This window comes from Leishmania donovani, chromosome 36 (genome assembly GCF_000227135.1).
Source record: "Leishmania donovani BPK282A1 complete genome, chromosome 36".
Classification (NCBI taxonomy): Eukaryota; Euglenozoa; class Kinetoplastea; order Trypanosomatida; family Trypanosomatidae; genus Leishmania; species Leishmania donovani.
This window is the reverse complement of record NC_018263.1, coordinates 1,279,876-1,298,310: the sequence shown is the minus strand read 5'-3', so window position 1 is coordinate 1,298,310 and position 18,435 is coordinate 1,279,876. Positions and strand designations below refer to the sequence as shown.

Sequence of the window (18,435 nt, the reverse complement as noted above, 5' to 3'; positions counted from 1 at the left end):
GGTAATGCACTGCTGTTTGCTGTCTGGAAGCAACAGCAGCAAGAAGGTGGCGATGGCGGTGCGGCATAAACCTGTGCAAGTCGTGCTCTGGCTGTGGTTGTGATGATGCCTGCCGCCGTGTTCGCTGCCTTGCTAGCAACATGCTCACATGCGACCACAGCCGTAACGCCCCCACACCCCTTTTTTCTCTCCTTCACTTCTCTCTCGTCGCGTTCCTCCCCCTCCCCACCGTCCCCATGCCTCCGGACTTTGCTCTCTCCACCCGAAGCACGTGCGCCGACCGAAACGCGTAAAGGCACGCACATTTGCGGATCCCCAGGCGATGTCTGGCGCGTACGGAGCGACATAGAACATCTCAACAGCACGTATGCACCTTTGTCTCTGGCTCCCGAGAAGCGCTGCCCATTCGTGTCTTAGAGGTGTGCTCCGTAAAGATGCGTGTGTCGATGGTGGTGAGTCTTTGTGTATGCGTGCGGGTATCGATGTGGCTCCTCCACTTGGGGTGCGGGTCGCGAGCAGAAGGGTACACAGCGCACACCAATCGGCACACCGCGTCGCGGAGGCGGAAGGGCACAGCAACAAAAAAAAAGAAGGACAAAACCGTGTCGGTGTGTGCCTCTCTGAAACGGGAAAGGTGGCGGCTGCCTGGGATTTGGCACGATGCTGAAGAAAAGACGACTGCGTTTTGTTGTTGTTTTGTTGTTTGTGCTTCGCCTGTTCCCCACTCCCACCCTTCTTTTGCGTGCGCTTGTTTGTGTGTTTTATGATTTTCTTCGGTGTTGGGGTTTGTCTCTCTTCGTCACCCCCCCCCCGGCTCTCCCTCTTACGTTTCGTTTTTCATTTGATTTCGCTCTTGTTTCCTTGTTGATTGTTCTTTTTCTGTGTGGGTGGGTGTAGGTGTGGGTGTGGGTGGCTGGGTGTGGCTGTATGTATGTCAGGGTCGACAGGGAAAAGTAACCGCAGCATCGGTGCACGTGTCCACGGCAGACACGCACACACACACACACAAAACTTGACACACCATGCAACGCGCACGCCAAGGTCGATACGCAGCTACAGCCACGCGCACGTTTTCACGTGCAATGTCTATAAGTCTCCTTCTTTTTGTGAGAGGGGGATCGCCTCACCTGAGTGCAGACACACACATTTGCTTCCTGTATCTCTCCCGTATCTCATAGTGGAGCATTCCTTTTTTTTTTACGTTTTCGTTGTTGTTTACCTTTCCAGTCTGGCTTTGTTTGAGGCTCAAGTTCGTACGACTCCTACACCACCATCACCACCACCCTTCAATCACGTCTCCGTTTTTTTTTCTTTCTCCTCACATCTCTGTGTCTGCTCCCGCTGTCCTGATGGAGGACGTGCGCGTCGCAGGTTTGGGTGCCTCACAAAGCGAAGCAGCCTCCCTCATTTCTGCGTTTGCGGGCTTTTCTTTCGTTCTCTCCCCTTCCCACCCCTCTCTTGCGCTGCGCTTATGACTTGCAGCCGTAGTCAAGATCCAACAGGACGCGCACGGAAGAGGAGGGGTGGGGAAGGGGGCCGTATCACATGGAAGCACAGAGTAAGCATACTAACGATGCAGCAGTGAAAAGGAGGGGGAGGGGGAGAGAGGGAGAGAGAGAGGGAGACTCGACAGAACCGAGAGAAAGCGTAATAGCAAAGAAAAAAGAATGGAAGAAACGCAACATTTTTGACAGGCGCGAAAACAGACAGGGGGGGGCAGTGGATGCCTCGATGGGTCTCTTGATGTTCCTTCCTCCAATTTTACGGCTCCCTCCCTCCCTCCCTCCCCCACCAGTGCTTTTTTTTCTTTGTGGTTTCCTTGTATCGCGCGTTGCTGATGATGGCGTTTGCGTGCGTGTCTTGGTTGGGTGTCTCTTCGTCCCTCCTACTCCTCTCTCTCGGAAGACTTGGTGTTTGCCTTTTCAATAGGCTTTCCTGTCTCTGTCTCGAAAAGTCGCGATCGCGTCGATGGCGCGCTGGATGGCCTGTAGTTGTTGTTGACAATTAGCACGTTTATGTGACGGCGTGGACTGGTGTGCTGGCATGTTTTCCTCTACGTTTTCCCCTTTTTTATTTGTTTTCTTATTTTACTTTTCGTTTTTTTTTGCTTGTCTGTTTCGTAGTTTTGTTTTTCAAGCGCAGCGTGCGTGGAGGAAAAGGGGGCGGGAGGCTGAAGCGCGAACGATACGCTCACACACGCGCCAGCAGCAGCACGAACACGCGCAACAAAGGAAAGCGAAAAGAAGACGAAGAGCCACGGAAGAGAGAAAACAACAACAAGGCATCGGAAAGATGAAGGCGAAAAGGAGAACACAGAATTTGCGTCTCCGTGTATGCGTACTCGGTAGCGCACGTGTTCGAGCAGATGCGCGCAGGATCTTCTCAAATCGCTCACTCGTCGCTTCCTTTCCGGTTTTGTTTGTTTGTTTTGCGGTGCACTTTACTTTTGTGCCGTGTGCATGTGCGTGTGTGTGTGTGTGTGCTTGGCAGTGTTTACCTCTAGTTCTGTAAAGCAACGTCGAGAAGAAACAAAGGCTCAAAAAAAAAAGATTTTACAAGAACGGAAAAGAGTCCAAGATGCGCCTGTGGGGGAAAGCACGGTACAGACAGCGGCTCTCGCTCTCGCTCTCTCGCCCTGCTAGTCTTCTGGCGTGCTCGGGCGGAGCGGCAGAGCGTGAAGGTCGCTGCTGTAGTGTCTCTCTCTCTGGCCTCCCTCACACACACACACACACCATTCTTGGGGTAGCGAAGGATGTGGGACAGCCGGCGCTCGTGCGCCCGCCGTGATAGCTGGGCGTTTTCCCCCAATCAGTCTTCTCTGTGTTCTTCCCCCTCCCCCCCAGCCCCCACCCCCGTATCATCTTTGCTACTCCTCCCACTCCTCGCTTCTGAGCCCCCCGCCCTGCTTTCATGGCGAGATTCTCCTCCTGCAGGCACCGCGGTGAGGTGTGTGAAGCGTAGGAAGGAGGCCACAAAGATGGGAAGGCGGACGGATCAAACAGAACAAGGCTGCGAATTGTCGTTGCCAAGGTGCATCTATGCCTGATAGCCTACTCTGCATCCCTCACTCCTCTCTACCACCACCCCTCTTTCCCACGTCCGCTCTCCTCGATTACGTCGTTGCCGTCTCGTCTCCTCCTCTGCGACGTGCAACTCAGGTACTTTCGCGCCCGAGTATAGTGACCGGGGCTGGTGAGAAGAGGCGCACGCAGCCAAGCCACCCCACTGAAGACAAAGCACGCTTCTGCTGCATTAGCCGAGTGTCTTCGGAAGGGGCGACTCGTTGTGTCGCCCTACCGTGTGTCAATCCCACTCTCGCAGCCCCCACCTCGCCCTTCCGTGGAGGTGTCGCACCGGTTTATCGTGTGCGCACCTCGTCGAAGGATCCGCGGACGCCGCGAAAGACAGCTCTTGAATGGCTGCAGCTGGTGGCCCGCTCCTCCTTCCCCTCCTTTGTTGTTGGTTTCATAGAAGCCTTTACATGTGAGAGAGGGGACACCATAAAAGGCAGACAGAGACGCACGCATAGGCGCGCGTACTCAGACACGCTCATTCACACACGTGGACGCAAAGACGGGAGGGGGGAGATGCCAACGTGGCTCAATGTCGCCGAGAAGCCCAGTGTTGCCAAGGAAATGGCGCAGAGCCTCTCCGGCGGTAACTGCCGCACGGTTCCATCGCAGTCTCGCTTTAACCCCGTCTACGAGTTTAAATTTGAGGGTAAGACGATGCTGGTCACATCGGTGGCGGGCCACCTCATGGAGGATCAGTTCCCACCCAACACCAAGAACTGGTCCACCTACCCGTTTCAGGGGCTCTTCTTGGCGCCGATCACCAAGTACGTGCGAGCCGATCTCGAGCCGGTGAAGAAGAACCTCGAAGCGCTCGCCGGCCGAGCTGACACGCTCGTCCTATGGCTGGACTGCGACCGGGAAGGCGAGAACATCTGCTTCGAGGTGATGCAGGTAGTGCAAAGCAAGCGGCCGCAAGTGCAGGTGAAGCGAGCCCACTTCTCCGCCCTCACCGCACGCGACTTGCTGAACGCCGTGCACAACCTCAAACTGCCGGACAAGCGCCTCTCGGACGCGGTGGAAGCGCGGCAGGAGATGGATCTGCGCATTGGGGCGGCCTTTACCCGTTATCAGACGGTAAAGTTTCGCCACCTGTTCGCCGCCATTCCAGGGGTGCTGAGCTTTGGCCCCTGTCAGTTCCCTACCCTCGGCTTTGTGGTGCGGCGCTACTGGCAGCAGCAGGGCTTTGTCCCGGAGGACTTCTTCACCCTTCAGCTGCAGCATGGCGACACCAAGTTCCACAGCAGTCGCGGCTCCATGTACGATCAGGTGGCGGCCACCTTAATCTATGAGGACATGCTGCAGGCGGCGGCGGCGGAGGGGCATAAGGGCCGCATCACCAACGTGCAACAGCGTCCAAGCCACCGACGCCCGCCGGTGCCCCTGGCCACCGTCGTCATGCAGAAGTTAGCCGCAACACACCTCCGCATCCCCTCTGAGCGGTGCATGACGCTGGCGGAGTCGCTGTATCAGGAAGGGCTGATCTCGTACCCACGCACGGAGACGGACTCCTACACCTTTCAAGAGAGCGAGCTGCTAGAGCTGGTTCGAGTGCAAATTGCGAACGCCGACGTGGCCGAGTACGTGGCAGCCATGCTGGCCGACATCGCCACGCGCGTGCGCCCACCGCTCCGCGGCGGCCACGACGACAAGGCGCACCCGCCCATTCACCCGACCAAGGCGTGGAACGCGACGCAGGATGAGCGTGGCAGGCTGTACAATCTGATTGTGCGTCACTTTCTCGCCTCGCTCTCCCCCGACGCAGTGGCCGCGACGACGCAGGTGTCGGCGGAGTTTGGCGGGGAGTTGTTCTCCACCGGCGGGACAACGATCCTGCAGCGTGGTTGGCTGGACATCTTCCCCTACGAGCGGTGGAACAATACGTGCATCCCGAACTACCAGATAGGCGACACGTTCCAGCCGACAGCCGTGCCGCTCAAGAAGGGCTGCACCTCGGCCCCACCCCACCTGACGGAGACGCATCTCATCTCGCTGATGGACAGCAACGGCATTGGGACGGACGCCACCATTGCGCAGCACATCAAGACTGTCCTGGATCGCGAGTACGTGAAGCGGGAGGGTCAGTCACTGGTGCCAACGACGCTGGGAATTGCCCTGGCCTCGGCCTATGAGTCCCTCGGCTTGGCCAGCCTGCTACAGCCACAGCTGCGGGCGCAGATGGAGCTTGCGATGGGCGACATCGCAAACGGCGCTGCCACAAAGGAGCAGGTGGTGACGGCAGCGGTGCAGCTGTACGAGGAGATCTTTAGCCGCCTCATGGCAAACACAAACGCGTTTTACGAGGAGCTGAAGCGGTATTTGCAACCAGCAGTAGAGACAGACGCGTGCGCCGTCCAGGCAACGGTGGTAAAGGCCAACTTCATCCCATGCGGGACGTGTGGCCGACTAATGGACCTCGTCGAGCGCGCCGGCGAGCGTGATCGCGAGGTGTGGAGCGTGCGCTGCCACGCGTGCAACAAGATGTATCGGGTGCCAAACGGCCGCCTCAACACGCTGGAGCCGGTGAGCCCGCCGCACACGTGTCCACTGTGCGGGTTCCTCGCGCTGCGCGTTGCAAACCGCGAGAAGCAAACGTCCTACCACGTCTGCCCGCACTGCTTTGGAAGTCCGCCGAAGGCATGGAGCGTGACCGCCTATGGTTCTGCCGGTGCAGCCGCTCCCCTTCCCGACGTCGAAGCCGCGGCCGAGTTCCGCTGCTTCCAGTGCACTGCCGACTGCCCCTTGGCCAAAGGGCTCGAAGCGATTGGCATCACCACGTGCATCGCGTGCCGCCAGCACGAGCTGCGCCTACGCTCTGGGGCGAACGGGTTTTTTCTCTCGTGTAGAGGTTATCCCTCGTGCCACCTGCGCGTCTCGCTGCCGGCGGCGGCCTCCGTGAAGCCAAGTCCCTCCCAGCGCTGCCCCGCGTGCAGCGCAGTGCTCCTCACATTCGACTTTAGCGGACGTCAAGGAGTGCCGGGGCTGGACATGCTCGACACCATCTGCGTTAGATGCGACGCACGCATCAAGGACTACATCGCTGTGAAGGGGATGCCAACGGGTGGTGCAAACTCGTCTGCGGTGCCGAGCAGCGCCGCCTCGGTAGCCTCCACCGCCTCAAGAACGTACACGCTGCCCTCTGTGAAGCCTTCCGCACGTCGCAGCGTACGGGGAGGAGGGCAACGTGGTGGCAGTGGCGGTGATGCAGCGGCGGCGAACACGTCCAGTGGCGGAGTCGATCCCGTGTGTGGGTGCGGCGCACCAGCGAAGCAGCTCGTCTCACGCAAAGAAGCTTCGCGAGGCAAGCGCTTCCTCACGTGTGCTAATCGCCAGTGCTCTTTTTTTCAGTGGCTCGACTGAAAGACCCCACCCGCCGCCGCTGCCGATGAGCGAGTGCGTGTGTCTGCGTGTGCAGCACCACCAAGACGTTTGCCACGTTTGTCTGCTGGTGGCAGGCGGAACACCCACCGCCACTCCCGACCCCCCCCCCTCCGTCCACGCACTCATATTCCTTAGCCGCTTCGAGCTTTGCTCCCTTCACCGGTCTCCGTGCACTGTGTCGCCCACGCGTAGCGCGCGGCTTGGCGGCACTGCGCACAAAACAAACGACAGCTTCACTATTTGAACTGGGAAGTGACACACATGGACCATCGGTAAGGTCCCCTCCCACGGCTCATTATGCGCATGACAGCAGCGCACCAACGCCCGCATGATAGACGGTGTGTCAAGTGCTCCGGTGGGGAAGTGCGCGTCTGTTTTCGAAATCCGGGTGCCGCCAACGCGGTCACGCCTGCTCGCTCTGCTCCTTGCTAACCTCCTCTCTCCCCGTCTTTCTCCCTATCTGTACGCCTGCCTCTCTCATGCTTCTCTGACACGCAAACGCAAACCATCCGTGTTCTTCAACGTGACGCGTGCACGAACCTTCCGCCATCGTTCTGCCATCTCCTTCCCTCCCTCCCCCCAAACACACACACACACGCACACCGTGCATCTTTTACCACACTATACATGCACATGCATCTATGTATATTGCACCAAATACCGACTCTAGTGCTACGCGTCGTGCACCTGCTCCGACATCTTTCCCTTTCCCCTTGTTTGCGTGTGCACTGCTTTACTGGGGTTTTATGTCCCCCCCCCCTCCTCCCTCTCCTCTTGCTGCAGCTCTCTCTTGTGCATCTCAATCACTCGCTGCGCCGGCAGCATCCCATAAAGAGCGCGCGCGATAAGGAATCAACTAAGCTCGGCAGCAGAGTCTCAGTTGATTGTCTTGCTAGCGCTCTCCCTTCTCCACCTCTGTTGCATCTACCACATCGCTGTCCGACTTCTCTTTTACTTTTTTGGGGGGAAGGTTTCACCGCAGCGGCCGTTGCTGCTTGGCACTCCAGTTGGCTACGGTGTGTCTGTGCGGGTGTCTATTGGCGTACGGTTATTCTTGTCAATAGTGCGTGTGCTCGTGCGTTCTGCCGTCTTTGACTGCACCGCATCGCGCTCGTTAAAAGGGGAAAAAGATAGCCTCCGTTTCCGTGCACACGTCTTCCGAACTGCTTCTCCCTTCGCCTTTCATGAATTCTTCATCCTCGCCTATGCCACCTGCTCCACCGCCGGCGCTTCTTCCGATCGAGGAGCCACCGATCGGCACGCAGCCTGCGGCCCACTTGGCCTCTGGCACCACCTCCCAAAACACGTCTTCCAATCCTACTGGTGGCACGGTTGTGTGTGACAACTGCAAGACGCGCGGCCATCTCCGCCGCAACTGCCCCAAGATCAAGTGCAATCTGTGTAAGCGGCTGGGCCACTACCGGCGCGACTGCCCCCAAGACGCTTCCAAGCGAGTGCGCTCGGTCGAGGGTGCTCCGCACGAGGAGGTCAACCTCGATGAGGAGTACCGCTGGTCCGTCTGTCGCCATTGCGGCTCGTCACGCCACATCCAGGCCAATTGCCCCGTGCGCTACCAGGCTCTGGAGTGCTACCAGTGCCACCAACTCGGCCACATGATGACGACCTGCCCGCAGACGCGCTGCTACAACTGCGGTACCTTCGGACACAGCTCCCAAATCTGCCACAGCAAGCCGCACTGCTTCCACTGCTCACACTCGGGGCACCGCTCATCAGAGTGCCCCATGCGCTCCAAGGGGCGTGTGTGCTACCAGTGCAATGAGCCGGGCCACGAGGCCGCGAACTGCCCGCAGGGTCAGCTGTGCCGGATGTGTCATCGCCCCGGTCACTTCGTTGCACATTGCCCCGAGGTGGTGTGCAACCTTTGCCATGTGAAGGGCCACACCGCTGGCGTATGCGACAACGTGCACTGCGACAACTGCGGCCGCAATCACGAGACGGTGCACTGCCACCAGCCGTACATGGCGCCTGTGACGCACGACCGCGTCTCGGAGGAGCGTTCCGCCTCTCTGCCTAGCGAGCACGACTCGGGCAGTGCTGAGCAGTCGAACAATTCAGCTACGCCGCGCGATTCGGACGATGGCGCGAGCAATCGCGGTGGCGAGCCTCGTCCCCGCGCGGCCGTCTCGTGCGCGCCTGTGGTGCCCCCTTACATTCCTCTGGACGGGCCAAAGAGGGACGGGCGAGTGGCAATCGTCGTGGACGGGTCCTACTTTGAGCGCTGCGTCGCGGTTCGTCGCAACCGCAGCGATCCTGCCTACTACCGGCACATCACCGACGCTCTGCTCTACACCATCGACTACATCGGCGACATCTTCCAGCGCGAGCCTTTCGCGTTCTGGTTCGACACGGACACCGCCGCCTTCACAGAGTTCGTGGAGATGTCCATGCCGCTGGCTCACCGCGAAAACGCGTTCCGCGAGGCCTCCATGCGGAAGCGCTACCTGACGGACGAGATGAACAGCGGCCGTTCCCTGCCGAACGTTGTTGCGAAGTTGGTGGGGGGCATGAAGCGCCAGCGCGGGTTCACGGAAGACGGGCCTGGTCATGTGTGGGTTCAAACCGGCGTGGACGTCGCCACCGCCACGTGCGTGATCGAGCTCTTTCAAGACCACCGGCAATTCCAGCAGGTAGTACTGCTTTGTGGTGACGCCGACATCTATCCTGCAGTGCAGTACTGCAACACCCTCCGCCGTTCCTCGCACCAGCACGCTGACTCCAATCCAGTCCGCGTCTGCGGCACTTCAGACTCCATGTCGAAAATGTACGGACAGCAGCAGGACCTCACGGACTTCCTGCCGCGTCTGCTGCTGGATCGTCCCTCGCACACGGAGGGCGGGCGCACGATTGAGTTCCCTACCTCCAAAGTCTTCATGTCTGTCCACTAATACACAGAGCGTGTTGTCCCTTCTTCCTTGTTTTTTGTTTTGTTTGGGTTCGCATTTTCTGACGTGTGTGTACGTGTGTGCCTCGTTACCCTTGTCTATTGTCTCATCTTGCTCTTTCAATAAGCGCGCTGCCGAGTCCGTTCAACCCCCGATCCCCCTTCACTTCTCACCGTCGCCAGGACTTTGCTTTCCGAGACGACTTGTCACTCACGCCGCCCGCCTCCACCCGGATCCGTGTGCTTCTGTAGCCAGAAGGTGTCTGTGTGTACATAAATTGTGGGCTGCCATAGCCAGAAATGCCCACACACAAGCACGAAAGCAAGTGCGGGACTGGAAGAGATGGGCTACATGAGCACCCCGCCTCCACGCGTTTCACTCCCTTGTGTTTCGTGTGCGTTCCAATACAATGGTTGACTTGCGCCTTTTGCCTCTGACGGCGTATCTTGTGTTGTTGCCCCCTCTCCCTCTCCCTCTCCCTTGGCGTTGATTTTCGAATTCGGAAAAAAAAAGAATAAACGGCACATATTTTTGTTTGTTGTTGCTGATGACCATGTGTACGTCTCCCCATGCACCGTTTGTGTTTCGCTTTCGTCTTGTTGTTGGCGACTCCCTCTCCTGTGCGTGTGTGTTTGCGTGTAAATGTTGGTACGCATCGTTGGGTGTTGGGTGTCAAGGTTTAGCGCCTCTCTATCTGTGGGGTTTTTCGGGGTTGCAGCTGTTATGCATTCCCTTATTGTGCAAGCTCGATCAGGAAGTGCGGGAGAGATCGAGAGAGAAACAGTTTAAGAAGAATCAAAACTACCCGCGATGTATGGAGCCTAGCATTGCTGCTCTTCGCTTGAGGAGGTGGGCAAACACGTGCGCGGCGTGCTTCCCCTGACCATCTCGCTCGGCTGCAATGTCAGAGAAGACAGGCCCCCATGGAGTTCCCTTTAGTCACAAAAAAAGGCCTTCAGCTGTTGGGGCTGTTCGAGACTTGTGTTTTTCGTGTGTTCCTTCACGTAGCATCTACACCGCTCCCTCACCCCCCTTCCTTCTCCTGACGCCTTTCACTGTGCGTGAGCGGCGAGCAGCATTTCGATCTCCACGAGAAGTGATCAGTGTTCTCCTTGACTGCTCTCCTTGACTCCAGTGTCGCTGCAGCTGCTGTAGCACTCCTGCACCGCATTAGTTCCTCCTCCCCGCAATCATCCTGCAGACTGGTATCTCGAACACATCGAAAATACACAAGCGCGCAGAGCCGCACCGTTTGATGATCTGTCATCATTACGTGGGACGCAAGAGAGGCAAAGGCAAATCGGCAGCGCGGTTGCCGTGTGTAGAGTGCAACATGTTTTGTTTTTGATGTCGGTTGTTCGATCGAAACCTTTTCAGCTATTGCGAAAGAAAGGGGAAACACGTGTAGTGTGAAGTGCGCAGCTTCTTGTTGTTGTCGAGGGCATAGTTTCAGATCTGCAACGGCTCTCTCTCTTTATCTTGCCCAGCTGCACGCCTTGTTGCCCCCACAACGTTGAAGCGGTGGCGTGTGTGTATGTGGGTGTGTGCGCGCGCGCTACTCCACCTGCAAGCATCACGGACCCTCGCAATGGTCAAGGTCCCCCAGCAGTACTACGACACATGCGCGTGGGTGCGGCATCACTACACGCAGGCAGGTGCATCGGTTGTCAGAACTGCCCCCTCCGGCGGCAGCAAGCCGTCTGTTTACACGCTGCCCATGAGTGAGCCGAACCGGGACCTTGTGCTTGAGCTTTTTCCCCCTCCTGCGGAGAAGACGACGGTAGCGGCAGCGTCATCGGCACACTCAGCTGTGCAGCCGCGACGCAGCGACGCAGAGAAGGAGACCCTCGAAAGCCGGTACAATCGCCTGCTTCTTCGCATCATCGATGGTATCGCCAGCTCTCACGCCGCCGATTGAGCGAGGCAACTGGGCAAAGGCCCCTGCCTTTTCGTTTTCAAGCGTCATCACCTATCACCCTCTTGCTGCAATCTCTGTTGCTGAAGATGCTGTTCGTTTCGTTTGTCAGCCCATCTCCCATGTACACTACTTTGCTTCAGCGCTGCAGCGGCATTCGACGCCCTGTAGCTTGAGCTTGTGGCTTTTTCTTCCCACTGTCACTCTGACGCAAAACTGTGGAACACGCCAGACGAACAGCAGCAAAAAAGAAACGAAAGGACACGAAAAATAGGGAAACTCCGTCTCTTGGGAAGGAGGGGCCTCCACGTTCACTGGAGATAGAGCCCCTCGCCTTCCCTGACTTTCTTCTGCCGCCCAATGTGCCCTGCACCATCTCACGTTTTGGGCGAAGCTGCATGCGTAGTGTGCAGCGCAAGACGATCAGGACAGCCTCAAGAGTGGAAAAATAGGCAAAAGGATGATAAAGAAAGCACTGTCCCTGTCCACACTGGGCGTCGTCTCGGCAAACAGTAGTCTTGAAGTGGGTAGAGGCGGGCGGCATCGAATACCTTCTGCGTTAGTAGAACGCGAACAACGCGCACACATCTTCGGACATGCCAAACTGTAATCTGCATTCTTGATCCTTCCCATCGCTCATCTCTGCCCTCCTCCTCTTCCCTTTTTTCTTTTCACGCCTTTTCTACCTCACACCTCTCGCCCACTCTTCCTCTCCTGCACCTTGTCAGAGAAGGACCTCCCACTACGCGAAAGACCTCCGCGAGCTCGTTTCGTTGTCAGTTTTTGTTTTTGTTTTTGCTTTTTTTTTGTTCCTCTGTGTGTGTGGGTGTGCCTGGGTGAACGAGACGACCAGAAAAACGGGAGAGAGATTGGCACCACAACGCACAGCCCTACTGCCGTCAGCGCCTCTCTCTCGCCCCGCCGCGCTTTCCTTTTTTTTTTTCTTCACCAAAGCGAGTATGTGAGGAGGGCGGTGCCTCGTTTGCTTTTCGCGCTGCTCTCTCTCTCTCTCTCTCGACACGCCCTGCCGTCCCTGCTGTACCAGTGCACGGGCACGCCTCCACACAAGTATTTTGACGGCTTTGACAGCCATCGCCTCTCTCCTACTTCTTTTGTTCTTGGTGCATGGGAACACTTTTATTTTTAGCGTTTTCGTCTTGCCGTCGTTTCGTCTTCAGCTCGGTTTCTCTTGTTGTGAACTCTTTTTGCCATTTTTTCCTTCCTTTTCCTTTGCATGCATGCATGTGCGTGCGTGTGTATGTGTGTTCCCTTTCCTTCCCTTTCCGCACCTCCCGTTGTGGGTTCTGTTTCGGTTCATCGAGTGCTGCCTCTCCCGATTTTCTCTTGGATGTCGCCTTCTCGTTTGTGCATTCTTTCTCCGCGGGCTTTTCGCTTGCCCTTTCCGTCCCCTCCACTCTGCCGCTCATTCCCCTCCCCGCTCCACTTCTCTCTCGCTCATGTGGCAATCACCACAGCTCGTGATAAATCGCTGCAAAGGCATCAGCACGCATCCATCCGTTACGCCTGTGCTGCTGCTGCTGCTGCTCGTCCTCTGTGCGCCCGTGTCGGCGCAAGGTGGAAGCCTACGCGATTCGTTTGATGTCCAATGCTTTCTTCTACAGACAACTGAGTCGTCCACTGCCGCGCTGAACGCCGTGGACGTAACTGCCCAAAAAGCCTCGATTACTTGCGCGCGCGAGATCCTGTCCATCCCCTTAGCGTGGGCACCAACGGACGGCTCGGGTAGTACGCTGAATGTGTACATGTCCACGCTCTCCGACACACTTCTCAGCAGTGTAGTGGCAGCATCATCATTCACCAGCTGCACACTCGTCACATCCATATCTGAAGGCGTACTGGACACGAGGGGGATGTCTAAAAATGTGTACTTCACGAACGCAGATCCTGCAACGGAGATGTTGGCGCTAATGTCGTATGTGATGATCAACGGAGCGCCTCCGAAAATCGGCTTCGTGTACACGAAAACGGCTGAAGGAAAAACCAGTGCCGGTGCTGCGGTGTACCAAGAGTTTTTGAGGCGCATGGGCGAGCTTGCCTACACTGGCACTCTCGTAACGTATGAGGCGACCCAGGACTACGATAGCGCAAAGTTCGCGGCGTTTTCGAAGAATTTTGAGAGCGGTATCTCCGTCGTATTCTTTTTCCTCCCTGCTGGCAGCTCCACAGACAGCATGTTTGTGGAGCTTATTAAGAGCTCCGGCGAAGTCCAAGTCCTGATGCCTTCGTGGCTCATCCGTACCGCCACCTCCCAGTACCTTGCTGCGACAAGCCCAAAGGTCCCTGCTAGGAACATAATTGTGTCCTCCACAAACCCGCACCCCCAAGACAACAACTTTAAAAAATCAATGGATCAGTTCAAAAAAGACTACGGAAACACCAAGCCAGCACTGGCTTCCAGCAGTGTGGATGGAATAGAAGCTGTCGCGGGCTGGATCACGGCGCGTGCAACCGTAGCGACGCTGCAGCACCACACTCTTTGGACCGAGTCGCCAACGCAGAAACTCTATTTCGACAGGCTGCTCGAGCAGCGCGTCTACACCATCGGTGGCAATATTGTTCTTGGAGCGTACAGCAGCTCGTGCAACGTCGGCGGTCGCATGGTGCTCTTGTACTCCTTAAGAGCGATGAATGATGGAGAACCCAGCGCTTACTACGGACTGACGTCGATACCGGGTGCGAGTCTGATGCTGAAGCCATGGGAATGCCACGCGGTGGATGTCGCGTTGAACATCAGCAAGATGGTGCGCGCGGCTTACGTGAAGTATCACAGCGTTGGCGAAAATGCCAACTACATGACCACGCAAATGGATAACATGATTCCAGCCGCAATGGCCTCAGCCATCTTCACCAAAGCCACCATTGGTCCCTTGGACAATCTAGCTGATACTACCTGGAAAGCAGCTCTCGACAAGTCGCCAACCATAGCCGTGTTTGGGGCCGCCTCCGCAGGTGTTGACAAGAGCCCCGTGGAGAAGGTTTTGGTGGAACCTGTATTTCTGCAGCCGACTCTTTACCAAAATGCGAGCAACGTCGTCTACCTGACGGCGACTAACGAGCAGCAGTTGGGTGCGGTGGCAACGTGGGTGGCGAAGTCGGCCGTCGCCCCGGATGTGTACGCGGTGCTGCGGAACTCCGGCGCCTCAGCAACTGCGATGCAGAGCACGCTGCAACGAATCACGACGCGCGCCGGTGTTACCGTGAAATCTGTAAAAACGCTAGGTGCCGGTGACAAACTGTCGCCAAGTGACCTTCCGAAATCCGGCCTTGTGTTGCTGACTGGAATCATGCAGAGCGACATTGGCACACTGCAGAAGCACATGCAAAGCAACACGGATACACGTGTGATACTCCTGTTCGACGAAGTGACGCAGTGGTACCGTGAAATCGAAAAAGTGTTCGCCGCCAGGCCCTCCTCCGGTGAGCGCCTGCTTTTTGTAACGAACCTGCCACCCTGGACGCCCAAGAAGCGGGACATATCGAGGCTGTCTGCGGACTTTCTCGCAGCTACCATTGGGCCAGGCTACCACTCACCAGCCTCGATGAGAGGCTTTCTCGCGGTGCGCGCGCTCAGCATGCTGAGTTACAATGCCGCAAATCCATCAATAAGTGCGCTCTTGGATGCACTCTATACGCAACAAGTCCTGCAGATGAATGACCTCACACTGGGCCCTTTCAAGCGCACGGGATGTGCTTGCTCGCCGAGGAGCAACCAAGTGGAGTGCGCGGGCGTCTTAAACGGCGGTGCGGGCGGAATCTACATTTGGTCGTACTCGGACATGAAGGGGGAAACGAATGGGCCGATCGCTGGGCCATACGTTGTCAACCTCTTCGGCTACGTCGACGCCCACTTTGAGGACAGCAGCAGCTCTGGAGACGCGCGCAGCAGCAGCTCTGAAGACGCGCGCAGCAGCAGCTCGAAGTCAACTATCATCGCCTCCGTGGCCGTGTGCGTGGTCGTCATAGCAGCGGTGGCCGCCGCTGCCATCATCTGCGTCTTATGCACTCGTGACAGCCGCGACAACCGCAACGCACCGAGGGACGAAAACGAGCCAGTGACGCTCATATTCACGGATATCGAGAGCAGCACAGCGCTCTGGGCGACAGCGCCGCAGGCCATGTCGAGTGCGGTGGCGCTGCATCACAAGCTGATTCGCCAGCTGGTTACCAAGTACAAGTGCTACGAGGTCAAGACGATCGGCGATTCTTTCATGATTGCGTGCAAGCAGTCGTTTGCCGCTGTGCAACTTGCGCGAAACATACAGGTGGAGCTCCACCAGGCTGACTGGGGCTCGACGGCGATCGACGACGCCTACGAGTTGATTGGAAAGCGCAGCGGCGGCACCGACCCCGGCGAGTGCGGGTTGAGGCCGTGGAGCGGCCTACGTGTTCGTGCTGGTGTCCATCGTGGCCTGGCGGAGGTGCGCTTTGACGATGTGACCAAAGGCTACGATTACTACGGCAACGTCGTCAATACAGCCGCGCGCACGGAGAGCGTCAGTTGCGGTGGACAGGTGATCTGCACCTCGAGCGTGGTGGAAGCCCTCACCGAGGAGGAGCAGGGTACGGTGCAGTTTGTGGCCCTTGGTCCGCACCAGCTACGCGGGGTCGCGGAGCCAATAGAGATGTACGAACTGCGCACCGTGCCCGGACGCGTCTTTCCTTCCAAGGAAAGCGATATCGGCGCGAATCCGCTGGCATCGCTCGCCGCGGGCGCCGACGCCGACGGTGCCCCCAACGCAGAGGAGGGCAATCCGATGCTGATGCAGGAGGATGCCTTCACCGAGGTGGCGGCGGGTGTCGAGCCTGTGGCAGAGGTGCTGGACGTGTACTTCAGCGTCTACACGAACCATCAGAAGATCAAGCTCCTCCAGAAGACGTGCAAATACTTTTGCTTGCCTAGTCCTCCGCGTCGGATGTTCGCGTCCAACGAGGCCTACCTCAACTCCTTGATGCTGACGGTGGCCACGCGCACATCAGCCGTGATCGACTTCCGCCACAGGAAGCTGGAGAGTGAAACGCTTCGCTCGGCGGCTGAAAACCAGGCCAACGCCCCGGCAATAGAGTCGGTGGCCCACCAAGATGCAGCAGCGGAGCTGCGCCGGCACAGCAGCGTCTTCTTCAGCGGTGTGGACTCGCCGGTTGCAGGGGAGTCGAAGCTGCGGCGCAGCGTGATGATTGACCTGCCTGGGGCGAGTCTGCCGAGGCACGGCAATTCGGATGGCACTATGATGTTGGTGATGGACAACGGCGAGCTGCTGACGTTGTGCAGCAGCGCCGGACCAAGTTGCACTGAGAAGCCGCTGGAGGTCAGTGAGGCGACAAAAGTCTACAAGAACGGCGCCCCAAGCGTCAGCGGCGATGAAGTGAGCCCCTGCTTTGAGGGTGGTAACGGGCTGCTCTTCCGCATTATCGACAAGGCGACGAAGCGGTGGGCTTTCTACAATGACACCACCGACTTCGTCATGCATGTCTACTTCTCTGTCGGCCGCACGAGCGCGGTGAAGTGGGGCCCGGGTGTTGCTGGAAAAGTCACGCAGGCGGAGGAAACAGGTCGGTACGAGGGTGAACTGATCGTGCCCCCCCTTGCAACGGAAGTGCTCATGACGGGACGCGTTAACGGATATACCATGCGGTACTGCGCGATGCCGTCCGGCAACGGCGAGTAGCGCTGGCGTGCGTTTCTGTGAGCTGTTAGTGGTGTTGCCACTCAACTGTGAATGAGGCTTTCCGGAGCTGCTCGCTCTCATCTACACCGCAGCCGCCCCCAGCCCCTTCGCTCTCCATCCAGGTCTCCGTCATCTTACTTTCTTCATGTTCCTCTAGACTTCGTCATGGCAATGCAAAGCCGCGCACGTGAATCTCCCAGGCGTGTCGGAACTTTCGCTCAAGCTGGTGGGTCGATGCGCGTATGCGTGTCTGCCTCAGTCGATATTCATGTACAAGGCTCACGAACGTCTCGGCGTGGTGCATTCTTGTATTCTTTTTTGTTTTTTTTTCTCTGTGTCTGCTGAAAAGCTGTGCCATGGGGTGCTGCTGTCGTTTTGTGCACGTCATCGACGACGACACGAGGTCACTCGTGTTCAAAAAGGAAAGGAGAATAAACTGATAGAAGATTTCTCTCTCCGATGTACTATACAACCTCCCTTACATGGTCGCCTTCACCAGCACTACCCATCAACCTCGAAAGCAGCCTACACATAAAGAGGATGATCCGATTGAGCAATACGTGAGTTCTGGTTCATAACTCGAAGTCGCTGCTGGCCTTTAGCGTATACGTGTGTGCTTGTGTCCTTTTAAGTAGTTGACCATCTGCTGTCTCTCCGTGTATGTGTATGTGTAGTTTATGCTGTAGTATGGGGAGTCTGGAGCGTCACGTTCTCTATGTATACCTTTTTTTTTCCTCCGTTGCCTTTGCCTTCGTGCACACAGACACACGCACAAGGGCGCAAAAATCGCACATGCGTGCACATGCATACATATATATATATATACATTATGTGTCTCCTTCATCTCCACCTCTCTCCTACTTTTTTGTCGTTTTGAGTCTCTCTGTGTGGGTACGTGTGCTTACGTGTTCGCCTCCTCACCACCACTCCATCCCTCACCCTCACGCTCCTCCCTTCGCTACCTCCTCTCTTCCTCAGGGTCTCTTTGCCGTCCTGTATTCCTCAGCTGTTTTTTTTTTCGTGTGCCCTTGTTGTTTCCTCCTACGCTCACGCCGTTTTTCCTTTTTTGTTCGTTCTCCAAATACCCGCTCATTCCAGCCGTTTGTTGTGTCCTATAGGTAGATATATAATGGTGTCATGCATATAACTGAGAAAACGAAGAAGTGCGACAAAATCATTTTGTGTATGAGTGCGTCTGTGGGTTAAGGTACATGCCGCGTAGACTTTTAACCCCCACCCCCACCCCTCCAGTGCTGCGGACACACGGAGAAGCAGAGGCACGGAAACCTCGCAGTTGATCATGCCCGCTTTCTTCTTCCTGTCTTACGGCGCTCACCTGAGATTATAGCATTTGTGGGTAGCAGTGTTGTGTGTACAGGTTAAAATATATGACTAAATTCAAGGGCGATTAGGGAACACACACACACGTGCGTACGTACGCAGAGACGGTGAAGAGCTCCCCGGCGACTTCTTTTTTA

At 57.0% G+C, this 18,435-nt stretch overlaps 3 protein-coding genes across 3 annotated transcripts; all 3 read left to right on the top strand.

Moving 5' to 3' along the window:
* Nucleotides 1-3,587: 3,587 nt before the first annotated feature.
* On the top strand, nt 3,588-6,431 carry LDBPK_363350 (DNA topoisomerase III, putative; the record flags this gene model as incomplete). The annotated part of the gene is made up of 1 exon (XM_003865402.1): nt 3,588-6,431. The coding sequence occupies one exon, from the start codon at nt 3,588-3,590 to the stop codon at nt 6,429-6,431; it is 2,844 nt and encodes a 947-aa protein (XP_003865450.1).
* Nucleotides 6,432-7,657: 1,226 nt separating this feature from the next.
* LDBPK_363340 (hypothetical protein, conserved) lies at nt 7,658-9,358 on the top strand (the record flags this gene model as incomplete). Its single annotated transcript, XM_003865401.1, has 1 exon — nt 7,658-9,358. One exon carries the CDS (start codon nt 7,658-7,660, stop codon nt 9,356-9,358), a length of 1,701 nt encoding a protein of 566 aa, XP_003865449.1.
* A 3,369-nt stretch (nt 9,359-12,727) lies between these two features.
* Nucleotides 12,728-16,957, top strand: LDBPK_363330 (receptor-type adenylate cyclase a-like protein; the record flags this gene model as incomplete). The annotated part of the gene is made up of 1 exon (XM_003865400.1): nt 12,728-16,957. One exon carries the CDS (start codon nt 12,728-12,730, stop codon nt 16,955-16,957), a length of 4,230 nt encoding a protein of 1,409 aa, XP_003865448.1.
* Nucleotides 16,958-18,435: the final 1,478 nt, after the last annotated feature.